General features: G+C 46.7%; 1 protein-coding gene across 1 annotated transcript in view; it reads right to left on the reverse strand.

The window, feature by feature from the left end:
- MED13L (mediator complex subunit 13L) overlaps positions 1 to 25,725 on the reverse strand; it is a 310,651-nt gene that overhangs the window by 71,027 nt on the left and 213,899 nt on the right. The window contains exons 19-22 of the mRNA XM_082258705.1: positions 24,808 to 25,031; positions 7,760 to 7,925; positions 7,323 to 7,653; positions 4,795 to 5,014 (exon numbers count right to left, since the gene is read on the reverse strand). Coding sequence (XP_082114831.1) covers positions 4,795 to 5,014; positions 7,323 to 7,653; positions 7,760 to 7,925; positions 24,808 to 25,031 — 941 coding nt within the window. The remainder of the gene's footprint in view (positions 1 to 4,794; positions 5,015 to 7,322; positions 7,654 to 7,759; positions 7,926 to 24,807; positions 25,032 to 25,725) is intronic.

A 25,725-nucleotide genomic window follows, 5' to 3' on the forward strand; every position in this document is an offset into this window, starting at 1 on the left:
CACATATACAAACTGTAGTAATCCCTACACCTTTCACCTGATTTGGATGTAAATACCCTCAAATTAAAGCTGAAAGTCTGCAGTTAAAGCACATCTTGTTTGTTTCATTTCAAATTCATTGTGGTGGTGTAGAGAGCCAAAAATATTAGAATTGGGTCGATGTCCCAATATTTATGGACCTGACTATGTTTGGCGCAAAAAAAACTCTGCACATCAAAAGAACACCATACCTGCAGTGAAGCATGGTGGTGGCAGCATCATGCTTTGGGGCTGTTTTTCTTCAGCTGGAAAAGGGGCCTTTGTCAAGGTAGAGGGAATTTTAAACAGTTCCAAATACCAGCCATTTATGGCAAAAAAAACCTTCAGGCTTCTGCAAGAAAGCTGAACATGAAGAGGAACTTCATCTTTCAGCATGACAACGACCCAAAGCATACATCCAAATCAACAAAGGAATGGCTTCACCAGAAGAACATTTAAGTTTTGGAATGGTCCAGCCGGAGCCCATATCGGATTCCAATTGAAAATTTGTGGGATGATCTGAAGTGGGCTGTGCACAGGAGATGCCCTAACAATCTGACAGATTTGGAGTGTTTTTGCAGAGAAAAGTGGGCAAATATTGCCAAGTCAAGATGTGCCATACTCATACCCAAAAAGACAGAGCTGTAATAAGATCAAAAGGTGCTTTAACAAAGTATTTGTTTAAGGGCGTGCACACTTATGCAACCATATTTTAGTTTTTTTATTTTTATTTTCTTCCACCTAAAATATTTCCAGTTTGTTGTTCAACTTAATACAGTTTATAGGTCACATTAAAAGGTGGAAAAAGTTATGAAATTATTTATTTTTGTCTCATTTTTTAACATCACACATTTTAACAGTGGCGTGTAGACATTTTATATACACATTCACCGGCCACTTTATTAGGTACACCTGTTCAATTGCTTGGTAACACAAATTGCTAATCAGCCCATCATTTACATGGCAGCAACTCAATGCATTTAGGCATCTACACTTCGTAAAAGACGACTTGCTGAAGTTCAAATCGAGCACCAGAATGGGAAAGAAAGGGGATTTAAGGGACTTTGAACACGGCATGGTTGTTGGTGCCAGATGGGCTGGTCTAAGTATTTCAAAAACTGTTGATTTAATGGGATTTTCACACACAACCATCTTTAGTGTTTACAGAGAATGTTCCGAAAAATAGAAAATATACAGTGTGTCGCAGTTGTATGGACAAAAATACCTTATTGATGCAATAGGACAATAGACAGACTGGTTTGAGACAGTCAACAGTAATTCAAATAACCACTCGTTACAACCAAGGTATGCAGAACACACAGGGACAGAGGGGGGGGGGGGGGGGGAGATATGGAATTTAAAAGGAAGTCAAAATATCTGTACTGGACACAGGCTTGACATTCATAGACCCTTGGATGTCCCTAAGCAATGAAAAAAGGAGGGGGGCAAGAAGGACCATTCAGCTGATAGAACTTTAAGAAGGCATGAAAAAGGACCAGGTGGCAGCCTTACTAAGCTGGCAACAAAGGCTTGATGCCAGAATGCTCAGGAAATGCCTACTGATCTGGTGAATGTATTAATGAAATGAAGTGCTTTGACTTTCAGGGTATAAGCTCGAGATTAGTTGTCTTATCAAGGTAGGGATGATGGATCTTGAAGCAGGGTGTCCCTTACAAGGTCTCAAGCGTAGCATGCAGAAGGAGTCCTCCTTCATGATAGAGACTGTAGCTTTAACCACTTCAATACAGGGCACTTTCACCCCCTTCATGCCCAGGCCAATTTTCAGCTTTTAGCGTTGTCACATTTTGAATGATCAATGTCATGCAACGCTGTACCCAAACAACATTTTTATCATTTTTTTTACTACAAATAGAGCTTTCTTTTGGTGGTATTTGATCGCATCTTTTTTTTTTTTTTTTTTGCTAAACAAATAAAAAAGACCGAAAATTAAAAAAAAAAAAAGTTTTTCTTTGTTTATGTTAAAAATTTTGTAAATAGGTTTCCTACTGCACTGACGAGCACTGATGAGGCTGCATTGAGGGTCACTGATGAGGTGGCACTGATGATGAGGCTCTAATATGTAACACTGATGGGCACTGATATGCAACATTGATGGGCACTGATGGGCACTCATAGGCAGCACTGATGAGGCACTGACAGGCATTACTAATGGACACTGATTGGAATCCCTAATAGGCACCGATAGGCATCTTTAAGTTAACACTGACTGGCGTCCATGGTGGTCATGGGTTGGCATCCCTAGTGGCATGGATTGCCATCCATGGTGGGCTCTAGTGGGCATCCCTGATGGGTCTGTGTATAAAAAGAATAGTGCGCTCAACAGATGAGCTATACAATAAAGTGCATATATAAATCATACAAAATATTAATCAGCAGTGATGTTGTTATATAAAGATAAACCACCAAACTGACAACAGTGCAAATGAAAATAAGTCTCTAAACAAAGAGTCTCTCAAATGAATAAAATATAAGGTGACTTCTTCCAATGAAAAACCAGCACCACGTGATTCAGATGCAAAAAAACGTAGTGGCCCCATACCAGAATCCACTTCCACTAAGGTATAATAAAGTGACCAAAAGAATCCCAATCTAGGTGATAACCTGACATTCCATGTGTCACCCGGTGATAAATTTACTTTTGACTGAGGGTAGGCTTCCAACCATACAACTGGTATAAAGATTCCCAAAGCGCATATTCCCAAGGCTTGGCTCCAGCTCATGGATTATATAAATTAACTCACTTCACAGTAGTATATATAACTCGCATGGATTGGATGCTTTGCCCGCCGGGCTTGCAACTCCCCAAAATAGGAAAGAAAAGCTCCAATAGTGTAGTATCCTTTATACAGTACAAGTTTATTAAAAAAGGAACAGACACTTACATGGCGATGAATCTTTACAGACATGTACGGTTCCTCTGAAGACAAGCGCAGCCGCCTGCAGTGTGGTCCGCACGTTGTGACAGCGCGGCTACTCCACCCGACATGTTTTTTGTTTTTTTTTTTGCACTGTTGTCACTTTGGTGGTTTATTTTTATATAATAACATCACTGTTGATTAATATTTTATATGATTTACATATACACACTAATTGTATAGTTCATCTGTTGAGCGCACTATTCTTTTTATACACATACTTATTCTTCACTTCATAGTGCTGCCACAATTTTTTGTTTCTGGTTAGCGCACCCCACATTTCTTTATCTATCCCTGATGGGTCTGCACAGATAATCAATGCGCTGATTATCAGCGCAGGCCTACGTCATAGGCTCTTTACCGGGATCGGAGATGCGGGTGCGTGCGAGCGGCTTATCCTGCTGGACATCATATGACACCAAGTCAGGATAACTTAACAACTTTGTGGCCGTCATTCAGCTATATGGCGGGCAGGAAGTGGTTAAAGCGGTAGTATCCCGCTTTTTGACACTTTTACCTACAGGTAAGCCTATAATAAGGCTTACCTGTAGGTACAATTAATATCTCCTAGACCGGCACGGTTTAGGAGATATTTGCAGTGCATGCCGCCGCTCACGCGAGCGGCGCATGCGCTCTGAAGGTCCGGTGGGACCTTCAGTTTTACTTGCCGGGAGCTTGCCGGAAAATCACTCCCGCGCGCATGCGCGGGAGTGAAGTCGGCGCGGCTCCGACCAATCACAGTGCCGGAGCCGCCGAACCCAGAAGAGACGACGAGGGATCATGGCAGCGCCCACAGCAATGTCCGGGGGTCCGTGTCGGGGCTTCGTTCTAAGGTAAGTAATACATAATGAGCTAGTATGCGATGCATACTAGCTCATTATGCCTTTGTCTTGCAGGGTTTTTTTTTTCAATTTTTGGGTTTACAACCTCTTTAAGCAAGACTTATGACTGACTACATCCAGAAAGTGAAACGCAATCCCATTTGGGTGTTCTGGAGTAGGGGACAATTAAAGGAAGGACTGTGTTCATGGAGGTGGAAGGCTGATACCACCTTAGGAAGAAAGGAGGGTCTTGGCCGCAAGTCAACTTTGACCTTGTGGAGAATGAGGAATGACTCCTTACAAGGTAGCCGCTAACTCAAGACACATCTGACAGATGAATAGGCACCAAGAAGGCTCCCAGGAGTTCACTGAAAGGTTCAAACAAAGATCCCTGAAGGGTTCAAAGGGTGGTTTCTGCAAGGCAGAGAGAACCAAAGAAAGCTTCTAAGGTCTGATCTGAGAAACACCTTGAATAAAGGTCTTTACAGGGGAAAGAAAATCCAAAAGGTTTTGAAAGAGTAGAAAAAGATGAAAAATGCCCCATACAATGATTGTAAAGCCTTACATTTTTTTTTTACTTAAAATATTAAAAGTCATACTTATCTGTTCTTTGCAATGGTTCAGCACAAAGCCGCCCCAAGCCTCCTCTTCCGGGATTCCCTAGGGGCTCTCTAGGCTCCTCCTTTTCTCCGAGTGCCCTCATAGCAAGCTCCTTGTTATGGAGGCACTTGTGCAGGGTCGATCCCTAGCTTAACTGTGTCCGTCTATAAACACACACACAGTGCGGCTCAGCCCTGCCCCTGCTTCCTCCTCACTGAATTTGACTGACAGCAGCAGGAGCCAATGGCTCCTGCTGCTGCCTGTCAGTTCCTTTGTGAAGAGGGTTAGAGGAGAGAAAACTGCAGCCAATGCTTTTTATCTTAATGCAGGGAATGCATGAAGGTAAAAAAAAGTTTTAGTTTTAGAACCACTTTAGGCGCATGAAGGACATGTAAAGGTACACGAGACAACATACATACTTGCAGGACACAGGATGTGCGAAGCTGCTCTGGTAAGATCTCCAGCATATCTGTAAAACATCGTATGAGACCAAGCAGCCAGAAATTCCCAGTGCTTGAATCTTCATCTACTGAATATGTAAAAGGATCCACCATATATATTACAACAGTGGGGTATGAGGTTAAGACTCCAGTTGGTTCAGCCACAGTTGGAATGCCGATCTTCTCCCTTTCTGCTGCACTGGAAACATTAAAAAAAAAAAAAAACATATATATATATATATATATATACACACATAAATTTTCTCAAAGTACACACATAGCAGGGTTTAGGGTATACATGAGTAATAGAAACCAACATGTCTAACTTTATGAAATCCTGATTCACAGCTGAGAAGAAAAAAAAAAAAAAAAAAAAAAAAAAAAAGGAAATTACTTTGGAAACAAACATCACAGCTCACAGCATTTTTCTAACCTAATACATTACCAAAAAGCAAACTGGGATTGTCTGTAGATCCATTTAGCCATGTCATGTCCCAGGAGCCCCTAAAATATATACTCTTCCTTTCAGAAATTACAACTTCAGCTTGATTAAGCAGAAGTCTGACACACCCTGTCCACTCCTAAGCATTAATCAGTGATTGGCCACACTTGGGCCTTATTCACACAAGCTAACTCAGCCATGGTGCATTAAGTATACCACAGAAACCTGGGGTCCAGATCAAAGGTTTTCCATTTAGCAGTGGCCAAAACCCAATGGCAGACTAAGGCCCCTTTCACACAGGCGGACCGTTCAGATCCGCCTGTCCGTTTTTTTTTTGGCAGATCTGAACGAATGCCCCATGCATCTCTATGGGGCAGCGGATGTCAGCGGAGACATGTCCGCTGACATCCTATCCCTCAAATCTGGACGGATGGAAACCCTATTTTCCATCTGTCCAGCGGATCGGATGGGATCAGATGAGAACTGACTGACGGTCCCTTCCCATCTGATTCCCCCATAGAGAACAGCAGAACCTGACAGCTGTGTCTCCGCACACAGCGCGGAGACACAGCTGCCATCCGCCTGCTCAGCGGGGGATCGGCGGATCAATCCCCCGCTGAAAAAAAACTGAGTCCGCCGATGGACTCCAAAGGATGAAAGGGGCCTAAAAGAAGCCAGGGCTGTCTGCAGATGTACCCGCATGTATCTAAACGTCCATTGATTACCTGCAGAAAGGGAAAGCTTTATGATCCTGGAAGTAGACAGACTGATCATCTGTAGATAACTGCAAGTAACCACTGAATGTGCAAATACATTCTTACGGTCATGGAATGATCCAGCTCCTTTCAGACACTGTGTTGTACAGGCCGAGCAGCCATTGCTAATAGTAACACCTAGGATCCCTGCCAAAAATATCCGCAGGATACTTATTGCACCATGCAGTTTAAAGACATGTGAATGAAGCCTAAGTGACCAATCGTGAGAACAGTTAGGCAGGAAAGAGCAGAACAGAATTTCTTAATGCAGAATAAGCATAAGCAACCTAGGTTTTCAGATTATTATGAATTAGTATCAAATCTTATTACAGAAATAATTTCTTAAAACATTTTAATTGCGGAGCCAAAAGCTTGTAAAGCACTTAAAGCAAATCTGTGGTCCGGCTATGGACAATACAGAAGATTCATACTCTTAATAAATAAAGTTTAGGCAAGCCCTCCTTAACCTTGGTAGCTGCAGGCATTTTAGTGCAATTTCAACTGAAATGGACAATGGAAGCACTGCAGTCAAAGTGATTTCTCTCATAAGATCAGCTCTGCCCTGATCTTTCCTCCCAGAGGAACAGTACTGTTTTTTCACACTTAAACAATTATACATGGATGGATTAAAATTCATACAGTTCAGTTCAGCAGGGACAGGCCACAATTCGATCAATGTATCATCTTGGGTAAAACCAGCCTGTCTGATTTGTTACATTAGATTACTGCCAGGAGCTATAGCCACTAGCAGTAATCATTGTGTCCTGTCAACCAGGAAGGCTCCCTGCGCCCCTCTGCCAGCTTTTTACTGTGAGTGTTCCCTCAAAACACCCTACATTGTCTGTACCTACAGAAGTCAGTGAGAGCTTTTATTTAAAGCAAGTAATCATGCAAACCAAGGTGTTCCTGAATCTTGCAAAAAAAAAAAAATTAAATGTCATATCAAATAACACAAAACAAAGATCATAACAGCGGCTGTGAAAGAAAAAAGAGCAAACTATTTTACTGAAAAGTGTTACACTGATTTCCTAATGGGTTGTAGGGTTATGGACCAAGTTCCTTAGTAACATCATGAGTATGTGCCTATGTGCAGAAAGGCAAAAATCAAAATACAATAATTTTTGCTGCACATTGTAAAGGGGATGACAATAAGTACTGAGCATTTTGCTTTGCAAACATCATTCTTCTATGTTACTATATTGGGATTTTCCTTTACAGATCATATCAGTAGATAAATTCACAAGTTTTGGCTGAGCAATGAAGAAAATTAAAATAACCTATGATAGAGATAGCAGCAGAGATATACTCACTTTTCAGGGGTTTCTAGCTGTGTGGAAGGCTGACTGGATTCACTCTCACTGCTGGCTTGGCTTCCTGATGACCGCTCTCCAGAACTGGAGGAATTCTGGTTTGGACAGTTATTGAATGCAGAAGCTCCTGTGCTATTTCCTACTGGCACTGAAGAGGAAGATGCCTGCTGTGCAAGAGATGTTGTTCCCGTACCATTAGTAGTAGAGTTGGCAGGTGGATTAGAAGGGCATGGAGGTGCAGCTGTGCTCTGTGTTCCTTGCGAACTAGGAGACTGGTTTTTAGGAGGTAACAGTAGACTACTGTCCAGTTGTAGCGAAGACAAATAAGGAGCTATAAAAATTATACACAAGTGAAAATAAGAATGAATATTTTTAAATACTGTGTACATATTTGTAATCCTGATTTTAATTGCTACTGTAATACCATAACAGCTCACCTAAATGCTGCCGACAAGTTTGAGCATACATCCGCAACTGAGCATGGTTGTCTATTTCCTCCGAGGGTGCATCCTCAGTAGATGTTTCAGCTCCTGAACAACCAACCTTCATAATCCCATCACACAGCACCTTACAGATTGGCCTGTGCTGTCCCAGATGGCACATCTTTGAGAAAATAAAATGATTTATGTGCATGCATTAGGAAATATTATTAAGGTAGAACGTAAGCAGATCTTACAGGATGTCAAGTAAGGACCCTTACTAGCCGTGTTTGACTAAAGAAATCTGCACTTTTAAACAGTGAAATACATGTATGCTTCTCTTTCCTCTAATAACTGGATTTTTGTCTTACCATAAAATGCTTTTCTCTGAAGTTCATTGACAGACGCAGCTCAATATAATTCTTGACCATAGGGTTATGCTGCCCTATGGGGCCATCCCTGCAGGCATATACCCACACACATTGCTATAGCCTTCAGTTTCGTTGAATGCAGTGTTTAGAGGAAAAACCCCAACCCATTCAAGATAGAGGGGCGGGGGCAGCGTCTGTCATGTAACTTCAGAGAAAAGGATTTTACGGTAAGACAAAAAATGGATTTTTGTAAAATCTTACCGTAAAATCCTTTTCTCTTAGCTCATTGACAGACGTAGTCCTCGGTGATACACCACCTTCGGGTTATGTTGCCTCCACAGGAGCAGGACTAGACAGGAAATTAAAAAGCTCTGGCCACACCCTAGGGGCAGTCCCAGAGGGTATATCCTCCCTCTCTCTGCCTCAGCAAATCAGTTATGTGAAAAAGCAGTCTTTAGAGATTTTAACCCAACCCAACTCAAAAACAGAGGGGCGGGGACTACGTCTGTCAATGAGCTAAGAGAAAAGGATTTTACGGTAAGATTTTACAAAAATCCATTTTTCTCTAGCGCTCATTGACAGACGTAGTCCTCGGTGATACACCACCTTCGGGACGTCCCAGAGCAGTATCACAAATGAGGGGTGGGAAAATGGAAATCAAATCCCAATCTAGAAGGCCCAACCGGTGCCAACTAGAAGTTTACAATGCTCATCCTTAATGATGAGACTCAACAAAAAAGAAATTTTTCAAACAGAAAAAAACCCTCGAGGTAGACCACCGGTCTCCTCAAATTGCGGCCTGCAAAACCTTGCGGCCAAATGAGGCATCCGCCGATGCCGTCACATCAATTTTATAGAATTTTGTAAAGGTATGTACCGACGACCAGGTGGCCGCCTTACATACCTGGACCACTGACGCCTGATGGCGAAAGGCCCAGGAAGTACTGAGCGCTCGAGTGGAGTGCGCCCTAACAGGGAACGGAGGACTCTGACCCTTAATAGAATAAGCCTGTACCACCGTTTGTCTAATCCATTTGGCAATGGTCGCGGCAGATGCAGGCAAACCCTTTCTGGGGCCATCCGTGATCACAAAAAGTGAATCCGTCTTACGGAATGATTCCGTAGCTTTCAGGTATACCCTGATTGCCCGAACCACATCTAAGGAATGCAACGCATGTTCCCGATGATGCTTGGGCTGAGGACACAAGGAAGGTAGTACAATATCTTCATTCAGATGAAAATCTGAAACCACCTTAGGAAGAAAAGATGGCTTAGGATGAAGTACTACCTTATCCCTATGAATCACTAGGTATGGGGACTGGCATGATAATGCAGCCAGTTCTGACACCCTGCGAGCAGAAGTAATAGCCACCAAGAAGGCCACCTTCTGGGATAAAGTAAGCAAGGGAATCTCCCTGATGTTTTCAAAGGGAGGTTTCTGTAGAACCGACAAAACCAAATTAAGATCCCAGGGCGGTAAGGGCGCGCGGACTGGAGGAGCCAGGTGCCGCACCCCCTGGATGAAATTCCGCACCAAGGACTTGGTAGCTAAAGGTTTCTGAAAGAAGATTGCTAATGCTGAAACTTGACCCTTGATGGTGCTCAAGGCTAGCTTCTGCTCAACCCCTTGTTGCAAAAAGGCCAATATTCGAGTCACCGAATAGGTACGTGGAGGAAATCCTAAAGATTCGCACCACGCAATATAAGTCTTCCATGTGTGATAATAGACCTTGCTGGAAGTCGCTTTCCTTGCTTTAATAAGGGTAGGAATGACTGAAGTAGACAAACCTCTGTCCTTCAGTACTTGGGTCTCAATGGCCAGGCCATTAAACCCAGCGACTGTAAAGCATGATGGTAAATTGGTCCTTGAGACCACAGACACTCCCTGAGACGAAGTTCCCACGGAACGTCTGCGACTAGCATGTCCAAGTCGGCCAGGCCGGCTTGAGGAGGCCAGCCTAGAATTTCTAGGACCACTGGCGCTGATAGAATCTGAACCAGGCGTCCCTAGAGGTATCTGGCCCCGACCATCCGAGAAAGTCTGGTCGTTTTCTGTTCCCACACATTTATCAGATACCTGATTGTTATCAGGAAGGGTGATCTTTTCTGGTTGAACCTCAGGGACCGAAGTCACCCGACTAGAGGCTACTTGGCCTAGATCTATTCAGGGAACGGTAACTACCGCTCCCTGTAGTACTTAAATGTTGGAAGGGAAGAATCGCACCGGTAGTCGTGGTTGAAGCTCGATCTAATGTCCTGAATACCGGTGAAAACGTCCCCCCACCCTGAAACCGGGTGGGGGCGCACCTTCAGGCTGTGTACTCCTTTGCTTCGGGTTTGGCTGGGTTGGTCCTCTGCTTGTCCGACCAGCCCTTCTTGAACCCTCCTGGAGGAGTCTTGCCTTTCCCGCTAGTACCAGCCGGGCGCCCTTTATGGGCGGTAAAGAAAGGTCCTCGCTTGTTGCGAGGTCCCTTAGCTTTAGCAGCCTGTGGCAAAAAAGTGCTCTTGCCCCCAGTGGCATCCTTGATGATTTCATCTAGGTTGGCCCCAAATAGACGATTCCCCTGAAAAGGGAGATTTGTCAAGGTCTTTTTGGAACCTAGGTCAGCTGACCAGCATTTTAACCACAGCACACGTCTGAGGATCACCGCTGACATAGATGCATGCCCTAATAAGGGAGTAGTGTCCAAGGCTGCGTCACAGATAAACTGTAGCCCTTGTATAATCTGTTCCATCAAATCAGATGTCTCCTGGGGAATATTTTTTCCCCTAAGGTCTTGGCGTACCATTTTCGCCCATTCCGTAAGTGTCTGGGAAACTAGACCAATAACAATTACTGGTCTAAATGCTGACCCTATCAGGGAGAAGATGGTGCGGGACTCTGCTTCCATATTTTGATCCACCGGATCCTTAAAGGACGAAGTGTCCTCCACTGGGATAACCGTGGCTTTATTCAGCCTGGAAATAGGTGGATCCACCACTGGTGGTACCGTCCATTTCTTAATGATGGATTCCTCAAACGGATAGCGTCTAGCAATACGCTTGGAAATAGTAAAGGTACGGTTAGAATGCTCCCATTCTCCTTTAATCTGATTACCGAAACATTTGGGTACAGGAAAAACCTTCACCGTTTTGATGGGCTTATTAGTACCAAAAGGAATCTCTGTTTCAGTTGCCTCTGCCGGTAAAGCCTCAAGTTTTAAGGTTTCCTGCACTGCCACAACTAGTGCGTCCACCAATGCTTCTTCCTGAATTATAGCAGGAGAAGAAGCGTCCTCCTCACTGTCTGAGGGGGCTTTACCTGGGATAACAGCCTTTGCAGAGGAACCTGCAACTGCAGTGACCATCTCTGAATCAGAGTCAGAGGTGTCAGATAGTATAGGGGTAGGCGGGGGTCGCTTCCTTGACCCCCGTCCCTGACAGGCCGCCTCCACCCGAGCCACCATAGACTCCAAAATTGCTGTAAATGACTCTACACTCTGTGCACCGGCGGGTCCCGTGGCCCCCTCGAGGGAAACAGGTGGGGGAATATGTGTGGCAGGGTCCATGATAATTCCAGTCACTTCCTGGATAATATAATTCAAAAATAAAAAACTTTTTTTTTTTTTCAGACCCCCAGCGCCACAAAAAGCCCCTTAGTGTTACCTGCTAGGGATCCCTATCGATCGAGAGAGAGAGAGAGAGATAGACCCCCAGGCTCACCACTTGATGCTCAGAGTTTAACTGCAACAGGTTACAGCGCTGTCTTGACAAACAGGAAGTCTTTTGGCTGGCTGCCCAGGAAGAAAGGAGGCGGCTCCGCCCCTCTGCACGCCTTCCGGCGCCTCCCCTAGCTCCACGAGGTGTTTGGATCACCTCAAACATGGCCGCCCCCATGCTGGAGACACGAGGCTACGCCAAAATGGCGGCTCGTGCGATCCAGCAAAAAAAATGGCGGCGGCCTGTACTGAATAGCGGTGTGCTGCAGGGCACACAACACTCTCTCTGCATGGGGATTTGGCGTGGTTGGCGGTACCGGCCCTGGCGGACCGCATGGCCATTCGGGAGGCCTGCTTATAGCTGGAGATCTGATTAGGAAGGCAGTCTACATGTCCGTGGCTTCTGACTGGTAGGTAGCTTATTCTTATCACCGTAAGATTCCCAGAATGCCACAGATTATAATCTTTTTAACATGTATACAATTAGATTGTTAGCTCCCAAACCAAGCCTCCTGGCTTTTTGCACATAAAATCACACTCAAAGTAGGAGGATCTGTGTCATTTATAGGATAGAGAGGGACTCTATCTTACCATACAGAGAGGGGCCCGCGTTCACCACAAGACCCGTCAGGGGAAAAGGGGGAACATACTACTCACCATACCGGAACCAGGCGGGCACCAACTCCTGACAGTACCCCTCTCCACCGGGGCGGGAGGGCTGTCGACCGATATGGACGCCGTGACTCATGGTCTTTGGCATTTCAGCGAGACGTTTAACTCGCGGGGTCAGTCCTTTAATGGGACTTTGTCGCGGCCGACCCAGCGCGGAGCTATGGCCTGCACGCGCTCGTAGGCTGAACTGGGGTGACCACCGGATCTCAACATCCAGCCCGTCGCCTAGTTCAGCTTTCTTGCTTGAAGATCTCACAGGAACACTGGAGAAAAAAAGCTGTCTAAAAAATCCTTTAAGAAAAAAATCTTGCCAGGACCTAAGATCCCAGCAAGGTATCTAGGTCCTTACTCCTAACTAGACAGAAAATAACTGATTTGCTGAGGCAGAGAGAGAGAGGATATACCCTCTGGGACTGCCCCTAGGGTGTGGCCAGAGCTTTTTAATTTCCTGTCTAGTCCTGCTCCTGTGGAGGCAACATAACCCGAAGGTGGTGTATCACCGAGGACTACGTCTGTCAATGAGCGCTAGAGAAAATCCAGTTTCTCTTACGTCCTCTGACAGTCGCCGCCCACTCATACAATCGGCACGTCTGGTTATTGGTCTTATCCACAGGAGTAAGCTAGGCAGAAGATTGTTAGAAAACATTCACAAAACCTTTGTATAGACACACCTACAGGGGGCTGTCCCTCTGGTCCAATACCCCCATCTAGCTGCATTCCCAATTCAGTTTGTCTCTGCCTAGCATAGGAGTAGGGTGGCTTTTCCCTGGCTGGGGCTGCAGTCCCAGCCTTTTTTCTTATTATTTTTTCTCTCCCAGTGTTTTTTCTTTACAATGATAGCTTTTTATTTGTACCTGCGCTTAGTCAGACTTCGGAATTCTACAGCGTTTGCGGAGCTGGGAATCGCACTGGTTATCCTAGAGAGCCTTATGGAATCCCAGCCTGCCATCGAGCGTTAGCAGGTTATGTGTACGCCCAAGCCTCGCAAACGACCATCTCCCTGTCCTCAGGGACGAGCCTGCAAAGTGGCTACTTCGCTGGGATGTCTCAACTGCGGTACGCCGCGTGTTGCCAGCGTCCCTTTCGGCTGATGGCACCACCACCCAGAGTGGGAGGCTTCCTGTCACAGAGCGGTACCCACATTTTCGCTGGACCGGCGAGTACCATGCTGCCCCTTTGTCTATGGCATTGTCTGTCGAGGTGTGTATGTGGGCCCTCTGTTTGTGGGGATGGCAGTTCGGTATGGATCTGTATGTCCCCCTCATGTCTGTCAGTGTGGTCCCTGTGTGTCCCTTCCGGGTCCCTGCGGGGGCGCTGTGGCAGTTCTACCGCTGTATTGGGGGTTGCGGGGGTCCCTGATGTCCCTGGGGTGCTTCGGCAACTATTTGGGAGTACAGACATGGTGTGTGGGGGCCACAATTGGCTAAAAAAACGCGAGGCCCGCCATTTTAGGTGTGGGAAGGCTGTTTGGCCTCATTGTGAGGACAGCAGCCATTTTCTGCAATACTGTTGGCGCCGATCGGGCACCATCTTTGTTGTGGGCACTATGTCCATGTGGACAGCGGCCATTTTCCCAGAGCTTTCTCCATAGACTTGTATTGGCAACCATTTTTTTGTGGCTCGGGGCTGTGTTCTGCCTCTAGAGGCGTGAGGTCACTTCCTTTCTTCTCACATGCAGATCGAGTTGGCAGCGTGTGGCAAATATAGCACACTTTTGGGGGATTTTATGGTGTTTCCTGGCCTGCATTCCTGCTAGCATTAATTTTCCTGCAGTTTCCTGTAGCACAGAACTTGTTCCTCATAGCGGTGCATTTGCGGTGGGAACCGCAGAAATCGCTGATTTAAAGGGCCAGTGTCATTTAAATTTGAGATTGCAATTATGGAGTCCCAGGATAGCAAATTCCCCCCAGATCTAGTGGAGGGTTCAGGTACTCCTGAATCCTCTGCTATAGTCTCACTTACTGCTGCACTTGCGACTTTTGCGTCTAAAGTGGATTTGATGATGTCTGACCGGGCTTCTAAGAAAAGGCCTATGCCCTCTCAGTCTTCAGATTCAGAGCCAGATTTGGTTGCCACGGACAGTGTACCTCCTGAGGTGTCTCAGTCTTCTCAGTCGGATGAGGAGGAGGATTCCCCCTCCGGATCAGCAAGAGAACGTGCTGCAATGTCTGCGCTTATTAGCTCTGTGAAAGACACTTTAAACTTAGATGAGCCCCACCTGTCGGGTAAGCGGTCTTCCTTTGGGACCCGCAAAGCCCAGAAGTCGGGTCAGGTTTTTCAGTGTCCCGCGGAGTTTCACGATACCGTGAATGACCAATGGCGCAATTTAAAGCGTAAATTTGTGGTGCCCAAGAGATTTCAGTACCATTATCCCTTTGCCGATCCAGTGGATTCTCGCTGCACTGCGGCTCCTAAGGTGGACCACACTGTGTCCAGGTTGAATAAAGCCACTTTAATGCCCGCTGAGGATTCTCCGGTGTTTAAAGACCCGGCGGATAGACGGGTGGAAACTCTTACCCGCCACATCTACCTTGTAGTGGGTTTCTTACTAAAACCCGTGTTCCCTTCCGTATGGTCTCTCAGGCTGTTGTGGAGTGGGCCAAGGCACTTAAGCGCACTCTAATTACTGACTCCGCCCCTCCTGCTACTCTGGAGATGGTGGATCAAATTGGTCAGGCTGTTTTATACCTGTGTGACGCGGCCTTGGATGAGGCCCCTTTAGTCGCACGACTGTCTGCAGTCGCAGTTACGATTCGTCGCATCGTTTGGTTAAAAATCTGGTCGGCCGACCAGTCTTCCAAGAAGACGGTGTCTGACATCCCTTATGCGGGGAGTCGTCTTTTTGGGGACTCTCTGGATGAATTGGTGAAGGGGATTACTGGGGGCAAGAGCACTCTGCTGCCCCAGGTGTCCCGGGGCAAGTCCTTCCGCGGTAAGCGGAGCCCTTCCTTTAAACCTAACCAGGGGTCCTTTCGTGCCTTCAAGGCACAAGACAAAGGTAAGTCCTTCAAGGCCTCTGGTGGCCAGAAAAAGCCTTGGGCGGGCAAGTCTAAAGCCGCCCACACTGGCACGGCGGCTCAGTCCGCCTCGACCCGAAAGGGCGCCCTCAGCCGTTTCAGGGGTGGGGGACGTCTGCACTGTTTTCCCGAACCTTGGCTGGCCAAGATTCAGGACAGGTGGGTTCAAGAACTCATTCGGTCAGGGTACAAGATAGAGTTTCGATCACGCCCAGCAGACAGATTCTTTACCTCAAATCTTCATTTGACCCAAGATCGTTTCCGAGATCTCAATCGGGCGGTTCAGGATCTCCTCACCCAAGGGGTGGTTGTCCTGGTTCCACATCGGGACAGGTTTCGGGGTTTTTACTCAAATCTGTTCACAGTGCCCAGAAAGGAAGGCAAGGTGCGTCCGATTCTGGACTTAAAGTCTCTGAACCGCTTTGTGCGGGTCCAGAAATTCCATATGGAGTCCCTCCGGTCGGTGGTAGCATCCTTGAGTCCAGGAGATTTCCTGGCTTCCATCGACCTCAAGGATGCGTATCTAAACATCCCTATATACGAGGGTCATCAGAGGTACCTCCGATTCGCAATAGCGGAGGTGCACTATCAGTTTGTGGCGTTATATAAAGTAAGATTACTGCGCTATAATCATATAAAATAGTATAACAAACGGTGTAATCCTTTAAAGAAAAAGCAGCTTACACAAAAAGACAATAAAACTGTATCTTCAGTGAAATGGTAGGAAATGGTGTCGCGCTAATCCAAATATAAAAATAGGCTGACAATAAAAGAATTAACAAGTCCCAAGTGCAATAATGGAGTCCACATAAATGCCAGAAAACGGAGGGGTGCAACATTGTGTGTTATTTTTATTCTTGATGGTTTCAGCTTCATAATTTTTACAATTGTGTAACTTATATATATATATATATATATGGTCATTTTTGTTGTGATGATGTAATATGTTTTCCCACCACTAGATGGAGCCGCTTCCCAGTCTGAGCCCAAATATTGCCATAGGTGAATTTTGGGATAAATCCTATTAATCTAGTGGCCCATTATTTGCGTTATGGCATTTGTCGGGTTTGCTTCTATATCATTTATATATTGCCTCTTTATGGAGTAACGCTCATTATAGCTAGGTATTGTGGGCTTCCGGTGTTTGTAGCGCCTGTGATAGGCGTTCGTTCCCGGGATCCGCTGAGCCGCTCCGCCTCCCTCTACCATTTATTGGCCTGCGTCTAGAGCTAAGCCACACCCCTGACGACGTCACTGTATGACGAAACGCGTTGGGATTGGCTGACGCCTTGACGCATGCGCAGACGAGGGACGCGGCGGCCATCTTTCTGGTGGGATATCCATATGATTTTTATACTGAATGCTGGTTACGATCTTCTCAAATGTAACCTGCTTTCCTTTACTCCTAAATAAATTGTTTGAATTACTACACCATGAGGGGATTATCTCTTTATGTCTCCTGAGTGCACGAAGGAATTGTTGGGAGTCCAATCCGGTCGATATAGGAGGAGGTGGACAAATGTGATTAGTTTCTTCCTGCTACTAACCTATCCACATTCTGGGCGTTTTTGACCCTGTGGGGTCTATCAAGTTGGTAAGAGTACCTTGTGATTTTGTTCGGTGGTGGACTTTCCTGCTTGCACCCCTCCGTTTTCTGGGATTTATGTGGACTCCATTATTGCACTTGGGACTCGTTCATTCTTTTATTGTCAGCCTATTTTTATACTTGGATTAGCGCGACACCATTTCCTACCAGTTTGTGGCGTTGCCTTTCGGCCTCGCTTCGGCTCCAAGGGTTTTTACCAAAGTTTTGGCTCCTGTTCTAGCCTTGTTGCGAGTACAGGGGATTGCCATCCTCGGGTACCTGGACGATCTCCTCTTAAGGTCGAGCTACAGTGTCAATCTGTTGCGCGATCAGTCAATCACGGTTCAGACGCTCCAGGAGTTCGGGTGGACCATCAATGTTCAGAAGTCGACCTTGTCCCCTTCTGTTCGCCTCCCTTACCTGGGGATGGTTCTGGACTCCGCCCAGGCGAAGGTCTTTCTTCCGGAGGACAAACTCCGGACCCTGCAGGACGAGGTCAGGTCCCTCAGGGACAACGAGCTCCCCTCGCTCCGGACCGGCATGCGGTCCCTGGGCTTGATGGTGTCGGCATTCGAGGCGATCCCATTTGCACAGTTTCACACAAGATCTCTTCAAGCAGAGATTCTGGCCAGGTGGGACAGGCATCCTCATTCCTTGGAAAGGAGGGTCTCCTTGGGCCCCCAAGTCAGATCGGATCTTCTGTGGTGGCTCCAGTCTCCGGCTCTGAAGGAAGGCAAGTCCTTTCACCCGTTGCTATGGACTGTGGTCACCACGGACGCCAGTCTGTGAGGCTGGGGTGGAGTTCTGGGCAATTTGTCTGCCCAGGGCACTTGGTCGGAGGAGGAATCCTCCCTGCCGATAAATGTCTTGGAACTGCGAGCAATCAGGCTCTATTTGCTCCGTTGGTCGAATCGCCTGCGGGGCTGCCCCAGTGCGTGTGCAGACGGACAACGCAACTGCGGTGGCTTACACCAATCACCAAGGGGGCACCAGGAGTGCCCGGGCAGCCAAGGAAGTGGCCGAAATTCTGTCTTGGGCAGAGACGCAGGTCCCGGCGATTTCGGCAGTTCACATTCCAGGTGGAGAACTGGCCGGTGGACTATCTGAGCCGCCAGACCCTGGACCAGGGGGAATAGTCCCTGCACCCAGAGGTGTTTCAGATGCTGTGTGCGCGATGGGGATCCCCGGACGTGGATCTGTCCGCGTCTTGTCTAAACAACAAGGTGGGAAGGTTCTTGGCAATAACACACAACCCTCTGGCGGACACCTCGGACTCTATCGCCTGATTTATGCCTTCCCCCCAATTCAGTTGTTGTCCAGGTTCCTTCGCAAGTTGGTCTCGGGAAACGAGGTTGGTGATTTTAGTGGCCCCAGACTGGCCACGCCGGTCTTGGTACGCGGACATCATGCAACTGGTCGTCGAGCCTCCCTGGCGGCTCCCACTACGAGACGATCTTCTGTCTCAAGGGCCGATCTTCCATCCTGCTTTACAGTCACTGGCTTTGACGGCGTGGCTGTTGAAAGCCAGGTCTTGATAGACCGAGGTCTCTCGTCGGCGGTCATTCCTACCTTGCTCAAAGCTAGGAAGGCCTCGTCTGGTAAGATTTATTATCGTACCTGGACGGCTTATTTCGCCTGGTGTGAATAGCAGGGGTTCCACCCCCGTTCCTTTTCGTGGCGAGGGTGTTAGCTTTCCTGCAAACTGGTGTGGAGCAGCGTCTTGCGCTGACCACTATTAGGGGTCAGTTGTCTGCACTGGCCATTCTCTTCCAGCGCCCCTTGGCGTCAAATTCCTTGATCCGCACCTTTATTCAAGGGGTGCGTCATCTGGCTCCCCCTAGGAGGGCACCCTTTACCCCTTGGGACCTGAATTTGGTCCTGTCCGTTTTGCAACGTCCTCCCTTTGAGAACATCAGGGAGATTCCTCTGCCTGTGCTGTCACGGAAAGTGGCCTTTCTGGTGGCGATCACATCTGCTCGCAGAGTGTCGGAGTTGGCGGCCCTATCTTGCCGCTCCCCCTATTTGGTTGTTCATAGGGAAAGGTGGTCTTGCGACCTCATCAGTCATTCCTTCCGAAGGTGGTTTCAGATTTTCATCTCAACGAGGACATTGTCTTACATTCGCTGTGTGCGAAGCCTAAGCATCCTAAGGAGTTTGCCTTGCATTCCTTGGATGTGGTCCGGGCGATCAGGGTTTACCTGTCGTCCACTGAATCTTTCAGCAAGTCGGATTGTCTTTTTGTCCTTCCTGAGGGACCTCGGAAGGGTACGGCTGCATCTGCGGCAACCATTTCCAAATGGATCAGACAGACGATTGTACAGGTCTATTCAATTAGGGATCAGGTTCCACCATTCCCTGTCAAGGCGCACTCTACCAGAGCGATTAGTGCCTCCTGGGCCTTCCGCCATCAGGCGTTGGTGTCTCAGGTGTGCAAAGCGGCAACCTGGTCGTCCGTGCATACCTTTACTAAATTTTACAAACTTTATGTATTGGCATCAGCGGATGCCTCTTTTGGCCGCAAAGTTTTGAGTGCGGCAGTGCCTTAAGGGAGACAGGGTAGTTTTAGCCTGTCTCCTCCTGTTGGGGTTTTTTTTCCCCTTGTTTATTTTGCTTTCCTGGGTTTGTTCGCTCCTGTTGAGCTTTCTTGTTACCCAGTGTTTTACCTTTCTGGTTCAGATAAGGTTCTTTTCTCTGACCTGGGTGCTGCGTTGCCTTTTGACGGTTACGTTTCCCACCCCTCACATCTACACTGCTTTAGGATGTCCCAGATGTGCAGATTGTATGAGTGGGCAGTGACTGTCAGAGGACGTAAGAGAAAATAGAATTTTTGTAAGAACTTACCGTAAAATTCTTTTCTCTGAGTCCTCTGACAGTTCCCCCCCCCCCCCCCACCCCTCTTTTGGGGTTCATGGATCTCTGTACTGCTTGCTACCAAACTGAATTGGGAATGCAGCTAGATGGGGGTATTTGACCAGAGGGACAGCCCCCTGTAGGTGTGTCTATACAAAGGTTTTGTGAATGTTTTCTAACAAAATCTTCTGCCTAGTTTACTCCTGTGGATAAGACCAATATCCAGACGTGCAGATTGTATGAGTGGACGGCGACTGTCAGAGGACTCAGAGAAAATAATTTTACGTTAAGTTCTTACAAAAATTCTAATTTTTTCTATCATTCATTGACAGACGCAGCTCCATATAACTCTTAACCATTGGGACGTCCCAAAACAGTATTTTTGCACGGGGGATGGGAAAACGCAGGAAAAAAAAAGTAATTCCCAACGAGGCTAAAACTTTAGTCAACCAAAGAATATAGAGCTCAACCTGGAACAGGAGCTCACCTGGACAACACCCTAAGTCTCTGTCAAACAGCAGCCTGCAAAACCTTGCGGCCAAAAGAAGCATCCGAGGATGCCAACACAAATATTTGAATCCAGCGTAATGAGAATATATATGACGCTAACATGGATTTTGTATTCTGAATATGGAAGCAGTGATCTCTAACCAGTAGTTGTGTCGCCACAAACTTGTCATCTACCTTGAGTCATTACCAATAAGGAAATACCGGTCTGTCATGGTCTCTCAGGCCCTGAGGAAGCCTTGAGCGAAACGCGTCGGCTTGCTGGGGACCTACATTGACCGTAATCCATCTTGAGACCTACCCTCCAGCCTACACAGGCTTTTTGGTTTTTTTTCCCTCATGGGATGTATTTCTATGTTGTGAATGACTCATTTTGCTTGATTTTAACAATTTTGTATGTTAGTCTATTGCACAAAATATGCATGGTAGCCCATGCTTTTTACCGTATATACCAATAAAATGTTATTTGGTTTTATAAATTGGTTTTGCGTCTGATCCTTCTACTCCCACTGGCCCGCAAAGCCCCATCCTTTCTTTCTCTATCTATTTTTGCTGGTATCCCCATAGGGGTAAGGGCCCAAACTACACGGCAATTTTTGTATGCGATGCCAACACATCTGTGTAGAATTTTGTGAACGCGTGCACAGACGACCAACTTGCCGCATTCAAACTTGTATCACTGACGCCTGATGGCGAAAAGTCCAAGAAGCACTCAGCACCCTAGTAGAATGCGCCTTCACAGGGAAAGGTCGAACCTGACCCTTCAGTGAATAAGCCTGAATGACCGTCTGCCTGATCCAACTAGATATGGTCACAGCAGACGCAGCCAATCCCTTTCTGAACCTTCCGTAAGGACAAACAGAGAATATGATTTCCTGAAAGATTCAGTAGCCACCAGGTAAACCCTAATTGCCTGAAACACATCCAAAGAATGCAAAGCAATTTCCTTAGGGTGCTTAGGCTTAGTACATAAAGAAGGCAGCACAATGTCTTCAATTAGATGGAAATCAGAAACCACCTCAGGAAGAAACGACTGACTAGGTCGAAGTATCACTTTATCGCAGTACACCACCAAATAAGGCGAACGGCAGGAAAGCGCCGCCAATTCTGATACTCTGCGAGCATAAGTAATATTAATAGTAAAATTGCTGCGCTAAAATCATATAAAATATGCACCAATAAATCAATATATGCAATATCACAGTGTATGAGATTCAATCGTGGATAAGCTGCTGACACAAACAGATAGAAAGCATATATCTTCAAAACAATTTTATAAAATGGTGTCGTGCTAGTCCATAATCAACAGTGATGATAGGCAAGCTGATGAATGTGAAGAGGTAAGTCCCAACAGTGCTGGCAGAGTCCACATCTACTAAATTGATGAAAAATGTGAAGTAGAGAAAGACCACCACCAAGCAGAGTGACCGGGTACTCTTACCAACTGCATAGACCCTTGAGGGTCAAACCAAGCCCAGATAAAGATGCTGACACTGACAGGGAAGACCGCTTCCAAAAGCCTCTTTCCAGTACTCTTACACCCGGGTTCCCCCAATTCCTCCTTTAGGTACTCGGAAAATACAAGAGACAAATCCCCTCATGGTGTAGCATGTTCAAAAAACATTTATTACAAATGGTAAAAAAGCAGCTTACATTCTCCATGAGTAAAACATCGCACATCGGTAGCGTGGGTTTCTAACCGACAAGATGGCCGCCGCGTCCCTCGTCTGCGCATGCGTCTCGGCACCAGCCAATCCCGACGCGTTTCGTCATCTTCTGACCGGCATTCGATCTTGTAACCCGATCGGATCAGTTAGTGAACCCATTTGTCCTGAATCAATGAAGTCCATGGTTCCAGAAAAAAGCAAAGACGTCCCCCCACCCCAGAAATGGGTGAGGGCGTCCCTTTATGCAGACGAGGTTTCGTCCACAGATCCGGATTAGCCTCTTCTCAGCTTACCCAACCATGTCTTCTTGGAACCCCCAGAAGACCTTAATGGCTTAGCTCCTTTCTCCTGTGCCCCGGAGGCACGAAAGGGCCGACTATAAGCAGTAAATGAAGGCCCCAGTCTATTACGTGCGGTGCCTTCTTCCCCAATCCTCCAAGAGCAAGAGTACTCTTCCCACCCGTAAGGCATTTGATCAACTCATCCAAGGAGGAAACAATTTGTCCCCCGTAAAGGGAAAGTCAGAAACAGCCATTTGGAAGCCTGGTCCGCAGACCAGCGTTTTAGCCACATCATGTGTCTAATCGCAAACCACCCCCCCCCCCCCCATCCCGCAGACACTCTGGCCACCAGTGGAGCCGCATCGAGCAACACATCACATATATACAGAAGGGCTTGGATCATTTGATCTGTTAGCTCTGTCAGTCCCGACGGGAGCTGCTCCGTTTCTAAGTCATCTTTCAGTAACAGCGCCCATTCCGCTATGGTCTGTGACACCAGAGTGATCACAAGACCAGTTTCAGTATTGAGCCCGCAATCACATGCAAATGGCGGGACAGAGAATCAGTCTATCCAAGGGGTCTGTAAATACTGGGGACTCCTCCACCGGAACGACCGTAGACATGTTTAGTCTTGCAACTGGATGATCCAGTTGCCAGACTAAACATCCAGCAGATACCGCATTCGCTTAGGGGTAGCGCCTTTTAAAGTGCTTAGGCACCACTAACATTTGTTTGATGCGCTCCCACTGTTCATTAACAATGTTTTCAAAAAGTTCCAGACAGGGAAAAACCTTAACCGACTTCTGGGATTAACGGGTGCCAAAAGACACCTGTGTCCCTGACGCTGTCTAATCATCCGCCATTTTTAAGGTTTCCTGCACTGACACTATAAATGCCTCCACCAGCGCGCTTCCCCCCACAGCTGCTGACGAGGATACATCTTCCTCGCCATCAGAATGCGAAGACGCAGAACCACCAGTGTGGCATGCGTCCACGGTGGCCATATCTACCTCAGAATCTGAGGATACTAAAGAGGGAGGAGAAGGCATAGGGCACCTTCTACTAGTGGCATTTTTTTAAAAACTAAATCCACTTTTGACACCAGGTTTTTTAAAACTGCTGTAAATGATAGGGGCTGCGACCCAGAGGATCCCGCCACCGCACTGAGGGGGTCTGTGGGTGAAATTTGGTCCTGGGACTACATATTTACTTTATACAAAAAAGCCAGTGTCTCTTTAAGAGAAACTGTGAAAAACGTGATCCACACAGCTGCACCAGCGGCACCACAAGTCCCAGCCTAGCACAGCCTGCAGCAGGGTGAATGAGAAATACCTACAGGGACCCCAGTAAAATACCACCAAAACGATCTGGAGGGATGTAGGAACGTTCTGTGCAGAGAGAAAAAATGATCTGACACACGAACAGGAAATACCTGGGTCATGTGCTATAGTCACCCTAGCTTCTCCCTGCTGTCCAGCGATCGCAGACTCCGGGAAAATGGTCGCCCCATGCATTCCTATGGGGGAACTACCAAAAAAATGTCCGCTCATGCATTTCAATGGGAAAATTTGTTGATGGCAGAACGAAAACTACAGCAAAACAGCGGCCCCCATGGTGCGCCATGCAGTCTCCAGTGGCATGGGGGGCCCCCCAGGATAGGAACCTGCTTGTGGGGGGGGGGGAGCCTAAGGGGGGGTCTGGTATCACCAAGAGACCAGGAAAGCCGAGGGATATCCGAGGGTCCAACTTCCCTAGGGAGGGGCCCATGTCCACCCCGAGACCGCCAGAGAAATGGGGGGACACTTACTCACTATACCAACGTAATCAGGTGGGCACCACTCCGAACAGACTACCCCTCCACCCGGGGTGGGGGTGCTGATGGCCAGGTGGTATGCTGCGACTCCGGGCAACCCAAGTTGTGTGCGTCCCGGCGAGGTGCTTCACTTGCGAGCCAGCCCCCGTCCATCGGGGGCTCTGTCGTGGCGAGGCCTATAACCTGCGCATGCTCGCTGGCCAGGCTGGGAGACCTTTAGGATCTAGTATATCCAGTCCGAAACCCAGCCGGCTGTTGCTTGTAGTTCTCTCAGGAACAAAACGAACTAAAAAATAAAACCCTACAAAAAGATTCCCCAAAAAAAAAAAAGCTAAGACCGAAGTCCCAGCAGGAAACTAGGTCCTACTCCTAAACTAGGCATAAACAAACTGAAGGCTATAGCAGAGTGTGTAGGTGTATGCCAGCAGGGACAGCCCCATAGGCGTAGTAAAGCTTTTTCCTGCCTAGTGTTCTACTCCTGTAGGGGGCAGCATAACCCAATGGTAAAGAAATATGGAGCTGCGTCTCTCAATGAACGATAGAGAAATTTATATTATGCGTGTTAAGAAAATTATCTCAAGATAGGCAACCATGCTACTTCTTACCTCATATACTGCACTTAAGTCACTGAAGAAAGCTTTTGCTCCATTTAGTAGAGCTGGATTTTCAGGACACAACACTAAGTATCCTACATCTCGTTGTCCACCATAGGGTTCCAGAAGCAGACGCTCCCAGAAAGGAAGAGAAAATGGAGCAATGGTCAGGAAGTCTTTGTCATAACCGACCAAAAGGTTGGGTACTGGCAGTGGCTCTGGAGATTCTTCAGATCCTATGAACACAGGAAATGACAATGAGGGGAACAATAACATTCAATCAGAGCAACAAATTTCAAGTGGATTTGGCTTTGTCTCAAAAATTGATGGAAGTTCATTATTGGCCTTCTGCTTTATTGAATCCTCTCACTTAATGGAAAAAAAAAAAAAAGTGTTGAACCAGTTTAAATGTTTTTTCTAACCAAGTATAAGGCTGTATAGATCAATACAAAACAAAAAATGAACCCTGATCAGCAGCTTAAAAGTCAAAAACAAAATCTATTAGCCTGGGGGCAGTTTCTATTGGATCAGCCGATGGTGGCCAATATTCGGCCAGTGGATATGGCCCTTTAATCAAGAAAGCGTAGTTGAGCAATTATCCATCAATGAATTACAATGCTGCTTTATCCTGATTTTACAAAGGATCTCCTCCTTAGAGTAACAAAGTCTACATATAGCCTGTGAATATCATTATACAAATTGTCCATGACTGAAACATTCAAAAGGACAATATGTCCTCTATTTTGAGAACATGTAGTTCATTCGTTTAAGTCTGTAACGCTGTTGGAAAAATATGTAATTTTTACTTAATAGAATAGAGTGAGGAAAATAACCTCTGATTTTTTTTTTTTTACCACTGTATTCCTTTCTATTCCTATCCTGATGACCCCAGGCCCCTTATATTTGTGTTGTCATGGTGATCAAAAATTT

This window comes from Pelophylax lessonae, assembly GCF_965119305.1.
Source record: "Pelophylax lessonae genome assembly, chromosome: 1".
Taxonomy (NCBI): domain Eukaryota; kingdom Metazoa; phylum Chordata; class Amphibia; order Anura; family Ranidae; genus Pelophylax; species Pelophylax lessonae.